General features: G+C 52.4%; 1 protein-coding gene across 1 annotated transcript in view; it reads left to right on the top strand.

The window, feature by feature from the left end:
- The first annotated feature begins 6,680 nt into the window (after positions 1–6,680).
- LOC139272775 (coiled-coil domain-containing protein 86-like) overlaps positions 6,681–22,078 on the top strand; it is a 17,925-nt gene continuing 2,527 nt past the window's right edge. The window contains exons 1-3 of the mRNA XM_070888886.1: positions 6,681–6,994; positions 10,776–10,905; positions 21,013–21,087. Coding sequence (XP_070744987.1) covers positions 6,732–6,994; positions 10,776–10,905; positions 21,013–21,087 — 468 coding nt within the window. The 5' untranslated portion in view covers positions 6,681–6,731. The remainder of the gene's footprint in view (positions 6,995–10,775; positions 10,906–21,012; positions 21,088–22,078) is intronic.

Raw genomic sequence — 22,078 nt, 5'->3', positions numbered from 1 at the left:
CCTATATTCAAATCCCCTAGCTATGAAGGCCAACATACCATTTGCCTTCTTTACCGCCTGCTGTACCTGCGTGCCCACTTTCAGTGACTGATGAACTATGACACCCCGGTCTCGTTGCACCTCCCCTTTTTCTAGTCTGCCGCCATTCAGATAATATTCTGCCTTCGTGTTTTTGCATCCAAAATGGATAAGCTCACATTTATCCACATTATACTGCATCTGCCATGTATTTGCCAAACTCACCTAATCTGTCCAAGTCACCCTGCAGCCTCTTAGCATCTTCCTCACAGCTCACACCACCACCCAGTTTAGTGTCATCCGCAATATTACACTCTATTCCTTCACCCAAATTGTTAATGTACATTGTAAAGAGCTGGGGTCCCAGCACTGAGCCCTGTGGCATTCCACTAGTAACTGCTTGCCATTCTGAAAAGGACCCGTTTATCCCGACTCTCTGCTTCCTGTCTGCCAACCAGTTCTCTATCCATGTCAGTACATTACCCCCAATATCATGCGCTTTGATTTTGTACACCAACCTCTTGTGTGGGACCTTGTCAAAAGCCTTTTGAAAGTCCAAGTACACCACATCCACTGGTTCTCCCCCGTCCACTCAACTAGTTACATCCTCAAAAAATTCCATAAGATTCGTCAAGCTTGATTTCCCTTTCATAAATCCATGCTGACTCGGTCCGATCCTGTCACTGCTTTCCAAATGGACTGCTATTTCATCCTTAATGATTGATTCCAACATTTTCCCCACTACTGATGTCAGGCTAACCGGTCTATAATTACCCGCTTTCTCTCTCCCTCCTTTTTTAAAAAGTGGCGTTACATTAGCTACCCTCCAGTCCATAGGAACTAATCCAGAGTCGATTAATTGTTGGAAAATGATCACCAATGCATCCACTATTTCTAGGGCCACTTCCTGAAGTACTCTGGGATGCAGACTATCAGGACCCGGGGATTTATCAGCTTTTAATCCCATCAATTTCCCTAACACAATTTCCCGCCTAATAAGGATATCTTTCAGTTCCTCATTTTCACTAGACCCACTGTCCCCATAGTACATTCGGAAGGTTATTTGTGTCTTCCTTCGTGAAGACAGAGCCAATGTATTTGTTCAATTGGTCTGCCATTTCTTTGTTCTCCATTATAAATTCACCTGAATCCAACTGCAAGGGACCTATGTTTGGCTTTACTAATCTTTTTCTCTTCACATATTTATAGAAGCTTTTGCAGTCAGTTTTTATGTTCCCTGCAAAATTCCTCTCATACTCTATTTTCCCCTTCTTAATTAAACCCTTAGTCCTTCTCTGTTGAATTCTAAATTTCTCCCAGTCCTCAGGTTTGTTGCTTTTTCTAGCCAATTTACATGCCTCTTCCTCGGTTTTAAATCTATCCTTAATTTCCCTTGTTAGCCATGGTTGAACCACCTTCTCAGTTTTATTTTTACTCCAGACAGGGATGTACAATTGCTGAAGTTGATCCATGTGATCTTTAAATGTTTACCATTGCTTATCCACCGTCAACCCTTTAAGTATCCTCTGCCAGTCTATTCTAGCCAATTCACACCTCATACCGTCGAAGTTACCTTTCCTTAAGTTCAGGACCCTAGTTTCCAAATTAACTTTGTCACTCTCCATGTTAATAAGGAATTATTAAGGTCACTTTTCCCCAAAGGGCCTCGCACAACAAGATTGCTAATTAGGCCCTTCTCATTACACATCACCCAGTCTAGTATGGCCAGCTCCCTAATCTACATATTGGTCGAGAAAACCATCCCTAATACACTCCAAGAAATCCTCCTCCACCGCATTGCTACCAGTTAGGTTAGCCCAATCCATATGTAGATTAAAGTCGTCCATGATTTCTGCTGTACCTTTATTGCACACATCCCTTATTTCTTGTTTGATGCTGTCCCCAACCTCACTACTACTATTTGGTGGTCTATACACAACTCCCACTAGCGTTTTCTACCCTTTCGAATTCCACGGCTCCACCCATACCGATTCCACATCATCCAGACTAATGTCCTTACTTACAATTGCATTGATTTCCTCTTTAACCAGCAACGCCACCCCGCCTCCTTTTCCTTTCTGTCTATCCTTCCTAAATGCTGAATACCCTTGGATGTTGAGTTCCCAGCCTTGGTCACCCTGGAGCCATGTCTCTGTGATTCCAATCACATCGTGTCTGTTAAGTGCTATCTGCGCAGTTAATTCATCCACCTTATTCCGAATACGCCTCGCATTGAGACACAGAGCCTTCAGGCTTGTCTTTTTAACACACTTTGCCCCTTTTGAATCTTGCTGTAATGTGGCCCTTTTTGCTTTTTGTCTTGGGTTTCTCTGCCCTCCACTTTTACTGTTCTCCTTTCTATCTTTTGCTTCTGCCCCCCCTTCTATTTCCCTCTGTCTCCCTGCATAGGTTCCCATCCCCCTGCCATATTAGTTTAACTCCTCCCCAACAGCACTAGCAAACACTCTCCCTTGGACATTGGTTCCGATCCTGCTCAGGTGCAGACTGTCCGGTTTGTACTGGTCCCATCTCCCCCAGACCCGGTTCCAATGTCCCAGGAATTTGAATCCCTCCCTTCTGCACCATTTCTCAAGCCACGTATTCATCTGAGCTATCCTGCGATTCCTACTCTGACTCGCACGTGGCACTGGTAGCAATCCTGAGATGACTACTTTTGAGGTCCTACTTTTTAATTTAACTCCTAGCTCCCTAAGTTCATCTCGTAAGACCTCATCCCGTTTTTTACCTATATCGTTGGTACCTATATGCATCACGACAACTGCTGTTCACCCTCCCTTTTCAGAATGTCCTGCACCCGCTCAGAGACACCCTGTGGAGTGACCATAACTTGTATTTATATAGCGCCTTTAATGTCCCAGGGCATTTCACAGGAGCGTATCAAAAGAAAATTGACACCGAGCCGCAGAAGGAGAAATTAGGGCAGGTGACCAAAAGCTCGGTCAAAGAGGTAGGTTTTAAGGAGTGTCTTGAAGGAGGAGAGTGAGATAGAGAGGCAGAGAGGTTTAGGCAGGGAGTTCCAGAGCTTGGGGCCAAGGCAACTGAAGGCACAGCCACCGATGGTGGAGCGATTATAATCAGGGATGCTCAAGAGAGCATCATTAAGAAATGAACTGGCATCAACAACTCCCTGCGGTAGGGAATTCCACAGGTTAACAACTCTGAGTGAAGAAGTTTCTCCTCAGCTCAGTCCTAAATGGCCTACCCCTTATCCTTTGACTATGTCCCCTGATTCTGGACTTCCCCAACATCGGGAACATTCTTCCTGCATCTAACCTGTCCAGTCCCGTCAGAATTTTATATGTATCTATGAGATCCCCTCTCATCCTTCTCAACTTCAATGAATACAGGCCCAGTCGATCCAGTCTCTCTTCATATGTCAATCCTGCCATCCCGGGAATCAGTCTGGTGAACCTTCGCTGCACTCCCTCAATAGCAAGAACGTCCTTCCTCAGATTAGGAGACCAAAACTGAACACAATATTCCAGGTGGGGCCTCACTAAGGCTCTGTTCAACTGCAGTAAGACCTCCCTGCTCCTATACTCAAATCCCCGAGCTATGAAGGCCAACATAACATTTGCCTTCTTCACCGCCTGCTGTACCTGCATGCCAACCTTCAATGACTGATGAACCATGACACCCAGGTCTCATTGCACCTCCCCTTTTCCTAATCTGCCGCCATTCCGATAATATTCTGCCTTCGCGTTTTTGCCACCAAAGTGGATAAGCTCACATTTATCCACATTATACTGCATCTGCCATGCGTTTGCCCACTCACGTAACCTGTCCAAGTCACCCTGCAGCCTTTTAGCGTCCTCCTCACAACTCACACCACTACCCAGCTTAGTGTCATCTGCAAACTTGGAGATATTACACTCAATTCCCTCATCCAAATCATTAATGTATATTGTAAATAGCTGGGGTCCCAGCACTGAGCCTTGCGGCACCCCACTGGCCACTGCCTGCCATTCTGAAAAGGACCCGTTTATCCCGACTCTCTGCTTCCTGTCTGCCAACCAGTTCTCTATCCACCTCAGTACATTACCCCCAATACCATGTGCTTTAATTTTGCACACCAATTTCGTGTGTGGGAACTTGTCAACAACCTTTTGAAAGCCCAAATACAGCACATCCACTGGTTCTCCCTTGTCCACTCTACCAGTTACATCCCCAAAAAATTCTAGAAGATTTGTCAAGCAGGATTTCCCTTTCATAAATCCATGCTGACTTGGACTGATGCCATCACTGCTTTCCAAATGTGCTACTATTTCATCTTTAATAATTGATTCCAACATTTTCCCCATATCGGGAGGTTGTGGGGCTGGAGGAGATTACAGAGATAGGGAGAGGTGTAGGGGCTGGAGGAGGTTAAAGGGATAGGGAGGGTTGTAGGGGCTGGAGGAGGTTTTTGAGATAGTGAGGGTTGTAGGGGCTGGAGGAGGTTACAGAGATAGGGAGGGGTGTAGGGACTGGAGGAATTTACAGATATAGGGAGGCGTGTAGGGCTGGAGGAGGTTACAGAGATAGGGAGGGTTGTAGGGGCTGGAGGAGGTTACAAAGATAGGGAGGGATGTAGGGGCTGGAGAAGGTTACAGAGATAAGGAGGGTTGTAGGGGCTGGAGAAGGTTACAGAGATAGGGAGGGTTGTAGTGGCTGGAGGAGCTTACAGAGATAGGGTGGGGTGTAGGGGCTGGAGGCGCTTACAGAGATAGGGTGGGGTGTAGGGGCTGGAGGAGGTTAGAGAGATAGGGAGGGGTGTAGGGGTTGGAGGCGGTTACAGAGATAGGGAGGGGTGTAGGGGCTGGAGGAGGTTACAGAGATGGGGGGGTTGTAGGGGCTGGAGGAGCTTACAGAGATAGGGTGGGGTGTAGATGCTGGAGGACATTACAGAGATAGGGAGGGGCGAGGAGGCCATGGAGGGATTTGAAAACAAGGAGGAAGGTTTTACACTCAGTGTCGCGCAGATCTAATCAGCTCCGCTCCGCTCCCCTCCCCCTCCTGGGGCCAGTCTTCACCCGTGTGATGCATTTCTTCGCCTCTCTATCTCTCCGTAGGACAAGGACTGGTTCCTGCTCGAGCCTGGAGACCCTCTGTTCCTGACCGGGGCAGGCCAGACCATCCCGTGCAGCGGCCAGCGCTCCGTCAGCCCCATCTTACTCAATGAGGCCGTCTACTATGAGAAGGGCACCACTTTATGCGGTGCGGAGCGGGCGAGGATTCGGGTCCCTGCGAGACGCAGAGATGGGGTCAACCATTGACCGGTTGTCAAGCCGCTCCGTCACCCTCCCCCCAGGTAATCTCTCCTGGATTTTTAGCTTCGTTCTGCAAACAAAGGACCTCTCGGATCTCTCTGTTTGTTTGGAATCATCCACCAATAAAAAAACTTCAGCGAGTGTATCCAGAAACCCTAACTTTCGTCGCCAAATGTTGTATCTTCTTTCCTGACCTCACAAACACACACAGAGTCTGAGGTGGCTGTTAACCCCAGGAACTTGTCAGGCCACCTGAATTCTTTGTTAGTCGCATTATGACAGTTGTCCCCAAGCTGGAACTATGTTGCCCCTGCTTCCTGTCACGGATCATTAAAGATGGCCAACATTCTCCCAGCTCAATTCTGGCCCTGGGAATCATCCTCATCTCTCTTGGTCTTTGTTTCACACTTCCTACTGGTGTACCTTGCTTAGACTGCTCTTGGAGCACCGTGCACAGTTCTGGTCTCCATATACATGGGTTAGACCACACTTGGAGCACTGTGCACAGTTCTAGTCTCCATATACCTGGGTTAGACCACACTGGGAGCACCATTCAGGAGCTGGTGTGTGTGTGAGGCCCCCCATGGTGGAAGAGCTGGTATTTGTGAGGCCCCCTGATGGCGGAAAAGCTGATATGTGAGAGGTCCCCATGGTGGAAGAGTTGGAGTGTGAAGCCCCCCATGGTGGAAGAGCCGGAGTGTGAGGTCCCCCATGGTGGAAGAGTTGGCGTGTGAGGGCCCCCCCATGGTGGACGATTTGGAGTGTGAGGCCTCCCATGGTGGAAGAATTGAAGTGTGAGGCCCCCCATGGTGGAAGAGCCGGAGTGTGAGGCCCCCCCATGGTGGAAGAGCCAGAGTGTGAGGCCCCCCATGGTGGAAGAGCCGATGTGTGTGAGGCCTCCATGCTGGAAGAGCCGAGGTGTGTGAGGCCTACCATGGTGGAAGAGTTGGTGTGTGAGGCCCCCCATGGCGGAAGAGCCAATGTGTGTGCGGCCTCCATGCTGGAAGAGCCGAGGTGTGTGAGGCCTACCATGGTGGAAGAGTTGGTGTGTGAGGCCCCCCCATGGTGGAAGAGCTGATGTGTGTGAGGCCCCCCAGGGTGGAAGAGTTGGAGTGTGAGACCCCCATGGTGGAAGAGTTGAAATGTGAGGCCCCCCCATGGTGGAAGAGTTGGAGAGTGAGGCCGCCCTCGTGGAAGAGTCGGAGTGTGAAGCACCCCATGGTGGAAGAGCTGTTGTGTGAGGCCCCCCATGGTGGAAGAGCGCCCCCTTCGCACATATCCTGACGTCACCGACAGGAGGGCGGGGCCTCAAATCCCGCTTTGTGCCGCTGCGCCGTGACGTCACGCCGTCGCACAATGACGACCGCTCCACTCCCGCCCTCCCACCCACCCGGTGACGTGCAGCGCGGAAAGCGTAGGGTGAAAGGTCAGCGCCGGCTGAAGATGGCGGCGGCGAGTGGCTCCGGGGACACGGCGCAGGAGAAGCCCCGGCGGGGGAGGAGCGCGGGCCTGCGGACAGCGGCAGCCCCGGGACCAGCGGACAGGAAGAGGTGCAGGCCCCAGGACCCGGACCCTCAGACCCAGCCTCTCCCTGAGCCTCAGTCTCCCCCCGCGGTCCCGGCCTCGGACAGTGAGAGGGAGAAAGCGCCCGCCCCCCGCGCCGGGAAACCCAAGTCCGGCCGCGTCTGGAAACACAAGGGCCGCAGGTGAGGGGCCGCGCTCTGATTGGTCCGGAAAGAAAATGGGGCACGTGGGGGCAGCGGGCCCGCGCTCGAATTGGTCTGGGGGGACAATCGGGCACGTGTGTGGGGGGTGCACTCTGGTCCGGAGGGGAGAGGGTCCGCGCTCTGATTGGTCCGGGGAGGACAATGGGGCACGTGGGGGCAGCGGGGCCGCGCTCGGATTGGTCCGAGGGGGAGAATGGGGCACATGGGAAGGTGAGGGCTGATTAGGTTAGAGGACAATGGGCCTGCGCTCTGATTGGCTGGGCAGTGAGCATCCAGTCCCTGATTGGCCGGGCAGTGAGCAGACAGTCACCCCTCCCCCCATGACCCCGCGGCGGTGCCCGGGGGCAGCCCTGACCTTGACCGCTATTCCTGGGTTAGAGGTCGCCGTCCCCCAATAACAGGCTTGGTGCCCGATTCCAAAATTGCCTAAGTGGCTGACGGCGAGGTCGCAGGTCATGCTCGGTCCGAGCGACGGCTTCAGTTGGTTCCCTGGGGTCTTGGCATCGCTGGCAAGGCCGGCGTTAACTGCCCGTCCCTGATCACCCCGTGAGAAGGTGATGGTGAGCCGCCGCCTTGAACCGCTGCAGTCCGAGTGGTGAAGGTGCTCCCACAATGCTGTTAGGGAGGGAGTTCCAGGATTGTGACCCAGCGACAATGAAGGAACGGCGATATATTTCCAAGTCAGGATGGTGTGTGACTCGGAGGGAAACGTGGAGGTGATGATGTTTCCCTGCGCCTGCTGCCCTTGTCCGTCTAGGTGGTAGAGGTCGCGGGTTTGGGAGGTGCTGCCAAAGAAGCCTTGGTGAGTTGCTGCAGTGCATCTTGTAGATGGTACACACTGCAGCCACGGTGTGCCGGTGGTGGAGGGAGTGAAACATAGAAACATAGGAAATAGTTGCAGGAGTAGGCCATTCGGCCCTTTGAGCCTGCACCACCATTCAATATGATCATGGCTGATCATGCAACTTCAGTACCCCGTTCCTGCTTTCTCTCCATACCCTTTGATCCCTTTAGCCATAAGGGCCACATCTAACTCCCTTTTGAATATATCTAACGAAATGGCCTCAATAACTTTCTGTGGTAGAGAATTTCACAGGTTCACAATTCTCTGAATGAAGAAGTTTCTCCTCATCTCGGTCCTAAATGGCTTACCCCTTATCCTTAGACTGTGTCCCCTGGTTCTCGACTTCCCCAACATCGGGAACATTCTTCCTGCACCTAACCTGTCCAGCCCCTTCAGAATTTTATATGTTTCTATGAGATCCCCTCTCTTCTTCTAAATTCCAGTGAATATAAGCCTAGTCAATCCACTCTTTCTTCATATGTCAGTCCTGCCTTCCCGGGAATTATTCTGGTGAACTTTCGCTGCACTCCCTCAATAGCAAGAATGTCCATCCTCAGATTAGGAGACCAAAACTATACACATTATTCAAGGTGTGGCCTCACCAAGGCCCTGGACAACTGCAGTCAGACCTCCCTGCTCCTATACTCAAATCCTCTCGCTATGAAGGCCAACATGCAATTTGCTGCCTTCGCCACCTGCTGTATCTGCATGTCTACCTTCAATGACTGATGTACCATGACACCCAGGTCTCGTTCCACTTCCCCTTTTTCTAATCTGCCTTCCTGTTTTTTCCACCAAAGTGGATAACCTCACATTTATCCACGTTATACTGCACCTGCCATGCATTTTCCCATTCACCTAACCTGTCTAAGTCACCCTGCAGCCTCTTAGCATCCTCCTCACAGCACTCACCGCCACCCAGCTTAGTGTCATCTGCAAACTTGGCGAGATTACACTCAATTCCTTCATCTAAATCATTAATGCATGTTGAAGGTGGTGGGTAGCGTGTCGATCAAGCGGGCTGCTTTGTTGTGGAAGGTGTCGAGAATGTTGTGTTGTTGGAACTGCAACTCATCCGAGCAAGTGGAGAGTGTTCCATCACACTCCTGACTTGTGCCTTGTAGATGGTGGAAAGGCTTTTAGGAGTCAGGAGGTGAGACACTCGCTGCAGAATACCCAGCCTCTGACCTGCTCTTGTAGCCACAGTATTTATGTAGCTGGTCCAGTTAAGTTTCTGGTCAATGGTGACCCCCAGGATGTTGACGGTGGGAGATTCGGCGATGGTAATGCCATTGAATGTCAAGGGACAGTGGTTAGACTCTCACTTATTAGAGATGGTCATTGCCTGGCACTTGTGTGGCGCGAATATTACTTCCCTCATGTTTGCAAAATTGCTAGAGTTCTTTGATGTAACGAACAGGGTGGATAAATGGGAACCAGTGGATGTGGTGTATTTGGATTTCCAGAAGGCATTTGACAAGGTGCCACATAAAAGGTTACTGCACGATAAAAGTTCACGGGATTGGCTAACTAACAGAAAACAGGGAGGCGGGATAAATGGTTCATTCTCTGGTTGGCAAACAGTAACTAGTGGGGTGCCGCAGGGATCAGTGCTGGGGGGGAGAGGGTGGGGGGTGAGAGAGCGAGAGAGAATGGGAGGTGGGGGAGCGAGAGCGAAAGAGAATGGGGGGTGGGGGAGAGAGAGCGAGAGAGAATGGGGGGTGGGGGAGAGAGCGAGTGAGAATGGGGGGTGGGGGAGAGAGAGCGAGTGAGAATGGGGGGTGGGGGAGAGAGAGCGAGAGAGAATGGGGGGTGGGGGAGAGAGAGAGAGCGAGAGAGAATGGGGGGTGGGGGAGAGAGAGCGAGAGAGAATGGGGGGTGAGGGAGAGAGGGCGAGAGAGAATGGGGGGTGGGGGAGAGAGCGAGAGAGAATGGGGGGTGGGGGAGAGAGAGCGAGAGAGAATGGGGGGTGAGGGAGAGAGAGCGAGAGAGAATGGGGGTGGGAGAGCGAGAGAGAATGGGGGGTGGGGGAGAGAGAGCGAGAGAGAATGGGGGGTGGGGAAGAGAGAGCGAGAGAGAATGGGGGGTGGGGGAGAGAGAGCGAGAGAGAATGGGAGGTGGGGGAGAGAGAGCGCGAGAGAGAATGGGGGGTGGGGGAGAGAGAGCGAGTGAGAATGGGGGGTGGGGGAGAGAGAGCGAGAGAGAATGGGGGTGGGGGAGAGAGAGCGAGAGAGAATGGGGGTGGGGGAGAGAGAGCGAGAGAGAATGTGGGGTGGGGGAGAGAGAGCGAGAGAGAATGGGGGTGGGGGAGAGAGAGCGAGAGAGAATGGGGGGTGGGGGAGAGAGAGCGAGAGAGAATGGGAGGTGGGGGAGAGAGAGCGTGAGAGAGAATGGGGGGTGGGGGAGAGAGAGCGAGAGAGAATGGGAGGTGGGGGAGAGAGAGCGCGAGATAGAATGGGGGGTGGGGGAGAGAGAGCAAGAGAGAATGGGGGGTGGGGGAGAGAGAGCGAGAGAGAATGGGGGTGGGGGAGAGAGCGAGAGAGAATGGGGGGTGGGGGAGAGAGAGCGAGAGAGAATGGGGAGTGGGGGAGAGAGAGCGAGAGAGAATGGGGGGTGGGGGAGAGAGAGCGAGAGAGAATGGGGGTTGGGGGAGAGAGAGCGAGAGAGAATGGGGGGTGGGGGAGAGAGAGAGAGCGAGAGAGAATGCAGGGTGGGGGAGAGAGAGCGAGTGAGAATGGGGTGTGGGGGAGAGAGAGCGAGAGAGAATGGGGGGGGGGGAAGAGAGAGAGAGAGCGAGAGAGAATGGGGGGGGGGAAGAGAGAGAGAGCGAGAGAGAATGGGGGGAGAGAGAGAGAGTGAGAGCCAGCCACACAGACACAGACAGACTCTCTGACCCCCTCCCTCTCTGTGTTGCAGGTTCTCCGAGATGGTGCGGGATAAACCGCTTTGCACGACCTGGGAGAAGAAGATGGCAGCGCGGAGGGAGCACCAGACGGTGAAAGAGTTGGTCCAGCAGCTCCAGGAAGGCCGGCGGAGGGAGAAAGAGGTGGGTGCCTCGTGGGACGTTGGGTCTGACCCCCAGGGCCCCCCCAAACAGCAGCCGGGACAAGGGCTGTGCTGCCCGAGAACAGGGGGGAACGAGCGGAGTGGGTGGAGTGTCTCTGGGTGGCAGAGGGGGAGAGGGTTGGATTGATGTCCCTCGCTTCTCTCCCCATTCCGCCCCTCCCCCCACCCTGGTTCCTCGAGGGGGTGAAGTGTGCGGTTCGCTGGGTAGCGGTAAACTGAAGCCCAGTCAACTTGAGCCTTCGTCGCTGTTAAGTAAGCACTGCGTGACTTCCCAGCTGCGATCCAGGACTTCCTGCTCATGGCGGGGGTGAGCTGTTGAAGCTGCAGTGCCTCCACTGGCTGGAGATTATAATTGCAATGTGATGTGTTTACATTGGAATAGTACAGCACTTGGTACCAAGCTCATGGTCTGCAGGGTTGCAGTAATACCCACCCTCTGTATGGCTCAGAGACAGGGACCATGTACAGCAGACACCTCAAGTCGCTGGAGAAGAATCACCAACAATGTCTCCGCAAGATCCTACACATCCCCTGGGAGGACAGACGCACCAACGTTAATATCCTCGACCAAGCCAACATCCCCAGCATTGAAGCATTGACCAAACTCGATCAGCTCCGCTGGGCGGGCCGCATAGTCCGCATGCCCCAGACGCGAGACTCCCAAAGCAAGCACTCTACTTGGAACTCCTTCACGGCAAACGAGCCAAATGTGGGCAGAGGAAACGTTGCAGGGACACCCTCAAAGCCTCCCTGATAAAGTGCAACATCCCCACCGACACCTGGGAGTCCTTGGCCAAAGACCAGTCCACCCTAAGTGGAGAAAGTGCATCCGGGAGGGCGCTGAGCACCTCGAGTCTCGTCGCCGAGAGCATGCAGAGACCACGCGCAGGCAGCAGAAGGAGCGTGCGGCAAACCTGTCCCACCCACCCCTTCCCTCAACACTATCTGTTCCACCTGTGACAGGGACTGTGGTTCCTGTATTGGAGTGTACAGCCACCTAAGGACTCACTTTTAGAGTGGAAGCAAGTCTTCCTCGATTCCGAGGGACTGCCTATGATGATGATGATGATGAGTACAGCACAGAAAGAGACAATTCGGCCCATTGAGCCTGTGCCGACTCTGACAGAGCGACCCAATCAGTCCCACACTCCCCCCCTGCTCTTTCCCCACAGCCCGGCACATTTCCCCCTTCCAGTATTTATCCAATTCCCCCGTTTGAAAGTTACTATTGAATCTGCCCCACAGCCCTTTCAGGCAGCGCGTTACATAAGAAATAGGAACAGGAGTAGGCCATCATCCCCTCGAGCCTCCCAAGGGCAGGTACAGCACGGGTTAGTTACAGAGTAAAGCTCGCTCTACACAGTCCCATCAAACAGTCCCAGGGCAGGTACAGCACGGGGTTAGATACAGAGTAAAGCTCCCTCTACACTGTCCCATCAAACACTGCCAGGGCAGGTACAGCACTGGGTTAGATACAGAGTAAAGCTCCCTCTACACTGTCCCATCAAACACTGCCAGGGCAGGTACAGCACGGGGTTAGATACAGAGTAAAGCTCGCTCTACACAGTCCCATCAAACACTGCCAGGGCAGGTACAGCACTGGGTTAGATACAGAGTAAAGCTCCCTCTACACTGTCCCATCAAACACTGCCAGGGCAGGTACAGCACGGGGTTAGATAAAGAGTAAAGCTCGCTCTACACAGTCCCATCAAACAGTCCCAGGGCAGGTACAGCACGGGGTTAGATACAGAGTAAAGCTCCCTCTACACTGTCCCATCAAACACTGCCAGGGCAGGTACAGCACGGGGTTAGATACAGAGTAAAGCTCCCTCTACACTGTCCCATCAAACACTGCCAGGGCAGGTACAGCACGGGGTTAGATACAGAGTAAAGCTCCCTCTACACATACAAACATAGTTACATAGAAAATAGGTGAAGGAGTAGGCCATTCGGCCCTTCGAGCCTGCACCACCATTCAATAAGATCATGGCTGATCATTCCCTCAGTACCCCTTTCCTGCTTTCCCTCCATACCCCTTGATCGTTTTAGCCGTCAGGGCCATATCCAATTCTCTCTTGAATATATCCAATGAACTGGCATCAACAACTCTCTGCGGCAGGGAATTCCACAGGTTAACATCTCTCTGAGTGAAGAAGTTTCTCCTCATTTCAGTCCAAAATGGCCTACCCCTTATCCTAAGACTGTGTGCTCTGGTTCTGTACTTTCCCAACATCGGGAACATTCTTCCCGCATCTAACCTGTCTAGGCCCGTCAGAATCTTATAAGTTTCTATGAGATCCACTCTCATTCTTCTAAACTCCAGTCTATAAAGGGCCAGTTGATCCAGTCTCTCCTCGTACGTAAGTCCAGCCATCCCTGGAATCAGTCTGGTGAACCTTCGCTGCACTTCCTCAATAGCAAGAACGTCCTTCCTCAGATTAGGGGACCAAAACTGAACACAATATTCCAGGTGAGGTCTCACCAAGGCCCTGTTCAACTGCAGTAAGACCTCCCTGCTCCTATACTCAAATCTCGTAGCTATGAAGGCCAACATACCATTTGCCTTCTTCACCGCCTGCTGTACCTGCATGCCAACCTTCAATGACTGATGAACCATGACACCCAGGTCTCATTGCACCTCCCCTTTTCCTAATCTGCTGCCATTCAGATAATATTCTGCCTTTGTGTTTTTGCCCCCAAAGTGGATAACCTCACATTTATCCACTCACCTAACCTGTCCAAGTCACCCTGCAGCCTCTTAGCATCCTCCTCACAGCTCACACCGCCACCCAGTTTAGTGTCATCTGCAAACTTGGAGATATTACACTCAATTCCTTCATCTAAATCATTAATGTATATTGTAAAGAGCTGGGGTCCCAGCACTGAGCCTTGCAGCACTCCACTAGTCACTGCCTGCCATTTCTGAAAAGGACCTGTTTATCCCGAATCTCTGCTTCCAGTCTGCCAACCAGTTCTCTATCCACATCAGTACATTACCCCCAATACCATGTACTTTGATTTTGCACACCAATCACTTGTATGGGACTTTGTCAAAAGCCTTTTGAAAGTCCAAATATACCAGATCCATTGGTTCTCCCTTGTCCACTCTGGTAGTTACATCCTCAAAAAATTCCAGAAGATTCATTAAGCATGATTTCCCTTTCATAAATCCATGCTGACTTGGACCGATCCTGTCACTGCTTTCCAAATGCGCTGCTATTTCATCCTTAATTATTGATTCCAACATTTTCCCCGCTACTGATGTCAGGCTAACCGGTCTATAATTACTCGTTTACCCGTTTTCTCTTTCCTTTTTTAAAAAGTGGTGTTACATTAGCTACCCTCCAGTCCATGGGAACTGATCCAGAGTCGATAGACTGTTGGAAAATGATCACTAATGCATCCACTATTTCTAGGGCCACTTCCTTAAATACTTTGGGATGCAGACTATCAGGCCCCGGGGATTTATCGGCCTTCAATCCCATCAATTTCCCAAACACAATTTCCCGTCTAATAAGGATATCCTTTAGTTGCTCCTTCTCACTAGACCCTCGGTCCCCGAGTACATCTGGAAGGTTATTTGCATCTTCCTTTGTGAAGACAGAACCAAAGTATTTGTTCAATTGGTCTGCCATTTCTTTGTTCCCCATTTATAAATTCACCTGAATCTGACTGCAAGGGACCTACGTTTGTCTTCACTAATCTTTTTCTCTTCACATATCTATAGAAGCTTTTGCAGTCAGTTTTTATGTTCCTGGCCAGCTTCCTTTCGTACTCTATTTTCCCCCTCTTAATTAAACTCTTTGTCCTCCTCTGCTGAATTCTAAATTTCTCCCAGTCCTCAGGTTTGCTGCTTTTTCTGGCCAATTTATATGCCTCTTTCTTGGATTTAACACTATCCTTAATTTCCCTTGTTAGCCACGGTTGAGCCACCTTCCCCGTTTTATTTTTACTCCAGACAGCGATGTACAATTGTTGAAGTTCATCCATGTGATCTTTAAATGTTTGCCATTGCCTATCCACCGTCAATCCTTTAAGTATCATTTGCCAGTCTATTCTAGCCAATTCACGCCTCATACCGTCGAAGTTACCTTTCCTTAAGTTCAGGACCCTAGTTTCTGAATTAACTGTGTCACTCTCCATCTTAATAAAGAATTCTACCATCTTACAGTCACTCTTCTGCAAGGGGCCTCGCACAACAAGATTGCTAATTAGTCCTTTCTCATTACAAATCACCCAGTCTAGGATGGCCAGCTCTCTCGTTGGTTCCTCGACATATTAGTCTAGAAAATCATATCTGATACACTCCAGGAAATCGTCCTCCACCGCATTGCTACCAGTTCGGTTAGCCCAATCAATGTGTAGATTAAAGTCGCCCATGATAACTGTATCTTTATTGCACACATCCCTTATTTCTTGTTTGATGCTGTCCCCAACCTCACTACTACTGTTTGGTGGTCTGTATACTACTCCCACGAGCATTTTCTGCCCTTTGGTATTCCGATTCCACACCGTCCAAGCTAATGTCCTTCCTTACAATTGCATTACTTTCCTCTTTAACCAGCAACGCCACCCCCACTTCCTTTTCCTCTCTGTCTATCCTTCCTAAATGTTGAATACCCCTGGATGTTGAGTTCCCAGCCTTGGTGACCCTGGAGCCATCTCTCCGTGATACCAATTACATCATATCCGTTAACTGCTATCTGCGCAGTTAATTCATCCACCTTATTCTGAATACTCCTCGCTTTGAGGCACAGAGCCTTCAGGCTTGTCTTTTTAACACACTTTGCCCCTTTAGAATTTTGCTGTAATGTGGCCCTTTTTGTTTTTTGCCTTGGGTTTCTCTGCCCTCCACTTTTACTATTCTCCTTTCTATCTTTTGCTTCTGCCTCCATTTTATTTCCCTCAGTCTCCCTGCATAGGTTCCCATCCCCCTGGCATATTAGTTAACTCCTCCCCAACAGCACTAGCAAACACTCCCCCGAGAACACTGGTTCCTGTCCTGCCCAGGTGCAGACCGGTTTATACTGGTCCCACCTCCTCCAGAACCGGTTCCAATGTCCCAGGAATTTGAATCCCTCCCTTCTGCACCACTCCTCAAGCCACATATTCATCTGAGCTATCCTGCAATTCCTACTCTGACTAGCACGTGGCACTGGTAGCAATCCTGAGATTACTACTTTTGAGGTCCTACTTTTTAATTTCGCTCCAGGCTCCCTAAATTCATCTCTTAGGACCTCATCCCATTTTTTACCGATATCGTTGGTACCTATATGCACCACGACAACTGGCTGTTCACCCTCCCTTTTCAGAATGTCCTGCCCCGAGACATCCTTCACCCTTGAACCAGGGAGGCAACATACCATCCTGGAGTCTCGGTTGCGGCCGCAGAAACGCCTATCTATTCCCCTTACAATCGAATCCCCTATCACTATCGCTCTCCCACTCTTTTTCCTGCCCTCCTGTGCAGCAGAGCCACCCACGGTGCCATGAACTTGGCTGCTGCTGCTCTCCCCTGATGAGTCATCCCCCTCAACAATACCCAAAGCGGTGTATCTGTTTTGCAGGGGGATGACTGCAGGGGACCCCTGCACTACGTTTGTTGCACTGCTCTTCCTGTTGGTCACCCATTCCCTATCTGGCTGTGTACCCTTTACCTGCGATCAGACCAACTCGATAAACATGCTATTCGCTTCATTCTCAGCATCGTGGATGCTCCAGAGTGAATCCACCCGCAGCTCCAGTGCCACAATGCGGTCCGTCAGGAGCTGCAGGCGGATACACTTCCCGCACACGTAGTCGTCAGGGACACTGGAAGCGTCCCTGACTTCCCACATAGTACAGGAGGAGCATAACACGTGTCCGAGCTCTCCTGCCATGACGTAACCCCGAGATTAACTTCATTTGGAAACAACAATGCTAAAAGATTACTTACTGATAAAGAAAAAGAAAAAGAAAAACGACTCACCAATCCCCAGCCAATCACTTACTCCCTTGGCTGTGACATCACCTTTCGATTTCTTTCTACTTTATTTTGCCTCCCTGCTGCAGCTGCACCAGCCTCGCCTCTCCGATGTCCCACTCCTCCTCCTCCGATCTCCCGCTGGCTGGTCGACGACGCTAGGTCTCTCCGACGTCCCACTCCGCCGCCTCCTAGCTCTGTCCCATCAAACACTCCCAACGCAGGTACAGCATGGGGTTAGATACAGAGTAAAGCTCCCTCTGCACTGTCCCATCAAACACTCCCAGGCCAGGTACAGCACGGGTTAGATACAGAGTAAAGCTCCCTCTGCACTGTCCCATCAAACACTGCCAGTCCATAATGAGCAAGGCTCTGGGAGGTTGGTTGCTCGGCACTGCAGTATTGTTAGAAAGCAGGGCCATTCAGCCCAGCCCCCCTCCTTGTCCCTTTAAAGGAGGAGAGCTGGGACATCCTGTCTCAACATATATTCCCCTGTTCATACTGAGAATCCCCAGCGACTGATCAAGGCTGGTTCCCCTCCCTCTCCTCCCCTGAAGGTGTTGACTCATAAGAACATAAGAAATAGGAGTCGGCCATAAGGCCCCTCGATGCTGCTCCGCCATTTAATACGATCATGGCTGATCCGATCATGGACTCGGGTCCACTTCCCTGCTGCTCCCCATAACCCTTTATTCCCTTATCGGTTAAGAAACTGTCGATATCTGTCTTAAATTTATTCACTGTCTCAGCTTCCACAGCTCTCTGAAGCAGCAAATTCCACAGATTTACAATCCTCTGAGAGAAGAAATTCCTCTTCATCTCAGTTTTATTCGAAGATTATGCCCTCGAGTTCTAGTCTCCCCCATCAGTGGAAAACATCCTCTCTGCATCTACCTTGTTGAGCCCCCTCATAATCTTATACATTTCGATAAGATCACCTCTCATTCTTCTGAATTCCAATGAGTAGAGGTCCAACCTCCTCAACCTTTCCTCATAAGTCAACCCCCTCATCCCCGGAATCAACCTAGTGAACCTTCTCTGAACTGCCTCCAAAGCAAGTATATCCTTTCGTAAATATGGAAACCAAAACTGCACGCAGTATTCCAGGTGTGGCCTCACCAATATCCTGTATAGCTGTAGCAAGACTCTGGCTGGGTTCAGTTCTACACTCACAGGTTCCCCTCCCTCTCCTCCCATGAAGGTGCTGGCTCATAAGAAATAGGTGCCCAACTCTCTCTCTCTCTGTAACCTCCTCCAGCCGTATACCCCTCCCTATCTCTGTAACCTACTCCAGTCCCTACAACCCTCCATATCTCTACAACCTCCTCCAACCCTCCCTATCTCTAACCTCCTACAACCCTCCCCATTTCTAACCTCCTCCAACCCTCCAACCCTCCCTATCTCTGTAACCTCCTCCAGCCCCTACACCCCTCACTATCTCTGTAACCTCCTTCAGCCTCAACACCCCTCCCTATCTCTAACCTCCTCCAGCCCATACACCCCTCCCTATCTCTGTAACCTCCTCCAATCCCTACACACCTCCCTAACTTCCTCCAGCCCCTACATCCCTCCCTATCTCTGTAACCTCCTGCAGCCCCTACACTCCTCCCTATCTCTGTAACCTCCTCCAGCCCCTACACCCCTCCCTATCTCTATAATCATCTCCAGTCCCTTGGATTTGTAATAGGATGGATTTGAAATATGATGGATGTGTAATAGGATGGATGTGTATCTCGAAAACCTCCTCCAGTCCCTACAACCCTCCCTATCTCGATAACCTCATGCAGTCCCTACACCCCATCCTATGGGCCCAAGTTTCCACACGATAAAAAACGGGCGCCCCTCCGAGATGGGCGCCCGTTTTTCGCGCCTAAAACGGCGCCTAAAAAAAACCGCGCTATTCTCGAGCGCCCTGCAGCTCCTTGTCTGCCTGGCACAGCGCCCAGGGGGGCGGAGCCTATACTCGCGCCGATTTTTTAAGTGGGAGGGGGCGGGTACCATTTAAATTAGTTTTTTTCCTGCCGGCAACGCTGCGCGTGCGCGTTGGAGCGTTCGCGCACGCGCAGTGTGAAGGAAACATTGGCACTCGGCCATTTTTGTAGTTCTTTGTAGCTGTTTAATTTTTGAAAATTTTTAAATAAAAGCACATTGCCCTTCCATGATCAGCACTGAGGCGTCTTGCAGCAGTGAGAAGGTGCAAGAAGCCTCAGAAAGTTGAGGCAGCCGTTTCCCTCCCCACCCCCGCCTGCCGTCGGGAACGAACGGAACGGCTCCCCCCCGCGGGAACGAACGGAACGGCTCCCCCCCCGCGGGAACGAACGGAACGGCTCCCCCCCACCTCCCTACCCGCGGGAACGAACGGAACGGCTCCCCCCCGCGGGAACGAACGGAACGGCTCCCCCCCACCTCCCTACCCGCGGGAACGAATGGAACGGCTCCCCCCCGCGGGAACGAATGGAACGGCTCCCCCCCCCCCCCGCGGGAACGAACGGCTCCCCTCCCCCCCGCGGGAACGAACGGTTCCCCCTCCCCCCCCGCGGGAACGAACGGAACGGCTCCCCCCCCCCCGCGGGAACGAACGGAACGGTTCCCCCTCCCCCCCCGCGGGAACGAACGGTTCCCCCTCCCCCCCCGCGGGAACGAACGGAACGGCTCCCCCCCCCGCGGGAACGAACGGAACGGCTCCCCCCCCCCCGCGGGAACGAACGGAACGGTTCCCCCTCCCCCCCCCCGCGGGAACGAACGGAACGGCTCCCCCCCCCCCGCGGGAACGAACGGAACGGTTCCCCCTCCCCCCCCGCGGGAACGAACGGAACGGCTCCCCCCCCCCCGCGGGAACGAACGGAACGGCTCCCCCCCCCCGCGGGAACGAACGGAACGGTTCCCCCCCCCCCGCGGGAACGAACGGAACGGCTCCCCCCCCCCGCGGGAACGAACGGAACGGCTCCCCTCCCCCCCGCGGGAACGAACGGAACGGTTCCCTCCCCCCCGCGGGAACGAACGATGGCTGAAGCACTTTCACACAGGTAGGAAGCTGGTTTATTTAATCTTTTCTTTGCTTATAAATGTTTATTCAGATTGGATTTATTTGTATAATATTTGTAGAAGTATAAATAAGGATTTATTATAGAATTTAATGACTTCCCTTCCTTCCCCCCCCCACCCCCCACCTCGTTCTGGACGCCTAATTTGTAACCTGTGTGAAGAACAGGTTTTTTCAGTTCTACAAAAATCTTCACTTGCTCCATTCTAAGTTAGTTTAGAGTACGTTTTCACTGTGGAAACTTTGAAATCAGGCGTCAGTGGCCGGACACACCCATTTTTGAAGAAAAAATTCTGTTCCAAAGTGGAACTGTTCTACCTGCCTCGAACTGCAGAAAAAAAAATGTGGAGAATTGCGATTTCTAAGATAGTCCGTTCTCCACTAGTTGCTCCTAAAAATCAGGTGCAAATCATGTGGAAACTTGGGCCCAATCTCTATAACCTCCTCCAGTCCCTACACCCCTCCCTATCTCTGTAACCTCCTCCAGCAACTACACCGCTCCCTATCTCTGTAACCTCCTCCAGTCCCTACATCACTCCCAGATCTCGAAGCTCTTCGAATACTGTGCATCCCCTGATTTTAATCACCCCACCATTGGCAGCCGTTCCTTCACCCGCCAAGGTCCGAAGTCACCTCCTCCTCTCCTTTAAGACGTTCCTGGAAAAAAATGCTACTTTGAACAAGTCACCTGTCCTAATATCTCCTTATGTGGCTCGGTGTGAAATGTGGGTCTGATTTTCGCTCCCGTTCAGCGCCATGGGTTATCACGATGAAAGCGCGATACAAATGCAGAGTTTTAGCAGCAACATGAACTGGTTCAATGAGGTCTGACTGTTTTGAAGGTGCCATATAAATGCAGGTTGTTGCTGTTTCCACAAGAGCACAGCAGGCTAAGAGAAGTCCTGAAGGAGTTTATTTTTAAATTATAAAACTATAACGAGTTTTGTATGCCTCCGTTCCCCGTTAGATTTTGGGGAGGGTGGGGGGTAGTGGGGTGTTTTAGGAGTACCCCATCTAACTCGAATGATGCAGAAGCTGTTGCTCAGCTTGACAGATTCTCCTATTTCCCACCCGCCAAACAGGAGAAGCGATTACGACGCGAGGACAATTTGAAGCGGAGACTTGAGAACGAGCGGAAGTCGGAGGTGGTGCAAGTGGTGAGTCCCAGCTGGGGTTTCTGGGTATTCCATTGCTCCCTCGTAAAAATGTCCACACTCCTCCCCTCGTGGAGTTGGGGTCTGCTATTCCCTCTACTCCCATCTGCCCGCCTCCTTCCTATCTTTCCCCTCGCCCCTTCTCTTTCCCTCCTCCCTCCCCTCCTCTCTCTCGCCCTCCCCTCCTCTCTCTCGCCCTCCCCTCCTCTCTCTCGCCCTCCCCTCCTCTCTCTCGCCCTCCCCTCCTCTCTCTCGCCCTCCCCTCCTCTCTCTCGCCCTCCCCTCCTCTCTCTCGCCCTCCCCTCCTCTCTCTCGCCCTCCCCTCCTCTCTCTCGCCCTCCCCTCCTCTCTCGCCCTCCCCTCCTCTCTCTCGCCCTCCCCTCCTCTCTCTCCCCTCCCCTCCTCTCTCTCCGCCCTCCCCTCCTCTCTCTCGCCCTCCCCTCCCTCTCTCGCCCTCCCCTCCTCTCCTCGCCCTCCCCTCCTCTCTCTCTCTCCCCCTCCCCTCCCCTCGCTCTCTCCCCCTCCCCTCCCCTCGCTCTCTCCCCCTCCCCTCCCCTCCTCTCGCTCTCTCCCCCTCCCCTCCCCTCCTCTCGCTCTCTCCCCCTCCCCTCCCCTCCTCTCGCTCTCTCCCCCTCCCCTCCCCTCCTCTCGCTCTCTCCCCCTCCCCTCCCCTCCTCTCGCTCTCTCCCCCTCCCCTCCCCTCCTCTCGCTCTCTCCCCCTCCCCTCCCCTCCTCTCGCTCTCTCCCCCTCCCCTCCCCTCTCTCTCTATGTCTCTCTCCCCCTCCCCTCCCCTCCTCTCGCTCTCTCCCCCTCCCCTCCCCTCCTCTCGCTCTCTCCCCCTCCCCTCCCCTCCTCTCGCTCTCTCCCCCTCCCCTCCCCTCCTCTCGCTCTCTCCCCCTCCCCTCCCCTCCTCTCGCTCTCTCCCCCTCCCCTCCCCTCCTCTCGCTCTCTCCCCCTCCCCTCCCCTCCTCTCGCTCTCTCCCCCTCCCCTCC

The sequence above is a fragment of the Pristiophorus japonicus genome, chromosome 9 (assembly GCF_044704955.1).
Source record: "Pristiophorus japonicus isolate sPriJap1 chromosome 9, sPriJap1.hap1, whole genome shotgun sequence".
NCBI lineage: Eukaryota > Metazoa > Chordata > Chondrichthyes > Pristiophoridae > Pristiophorus > Pristiophorus japonicus.
The sequence above is the reverse complement of the archived record's forward strand: the minus strand, read 5'-3'. Positions and strand labels throughout refer to the sequence as shown.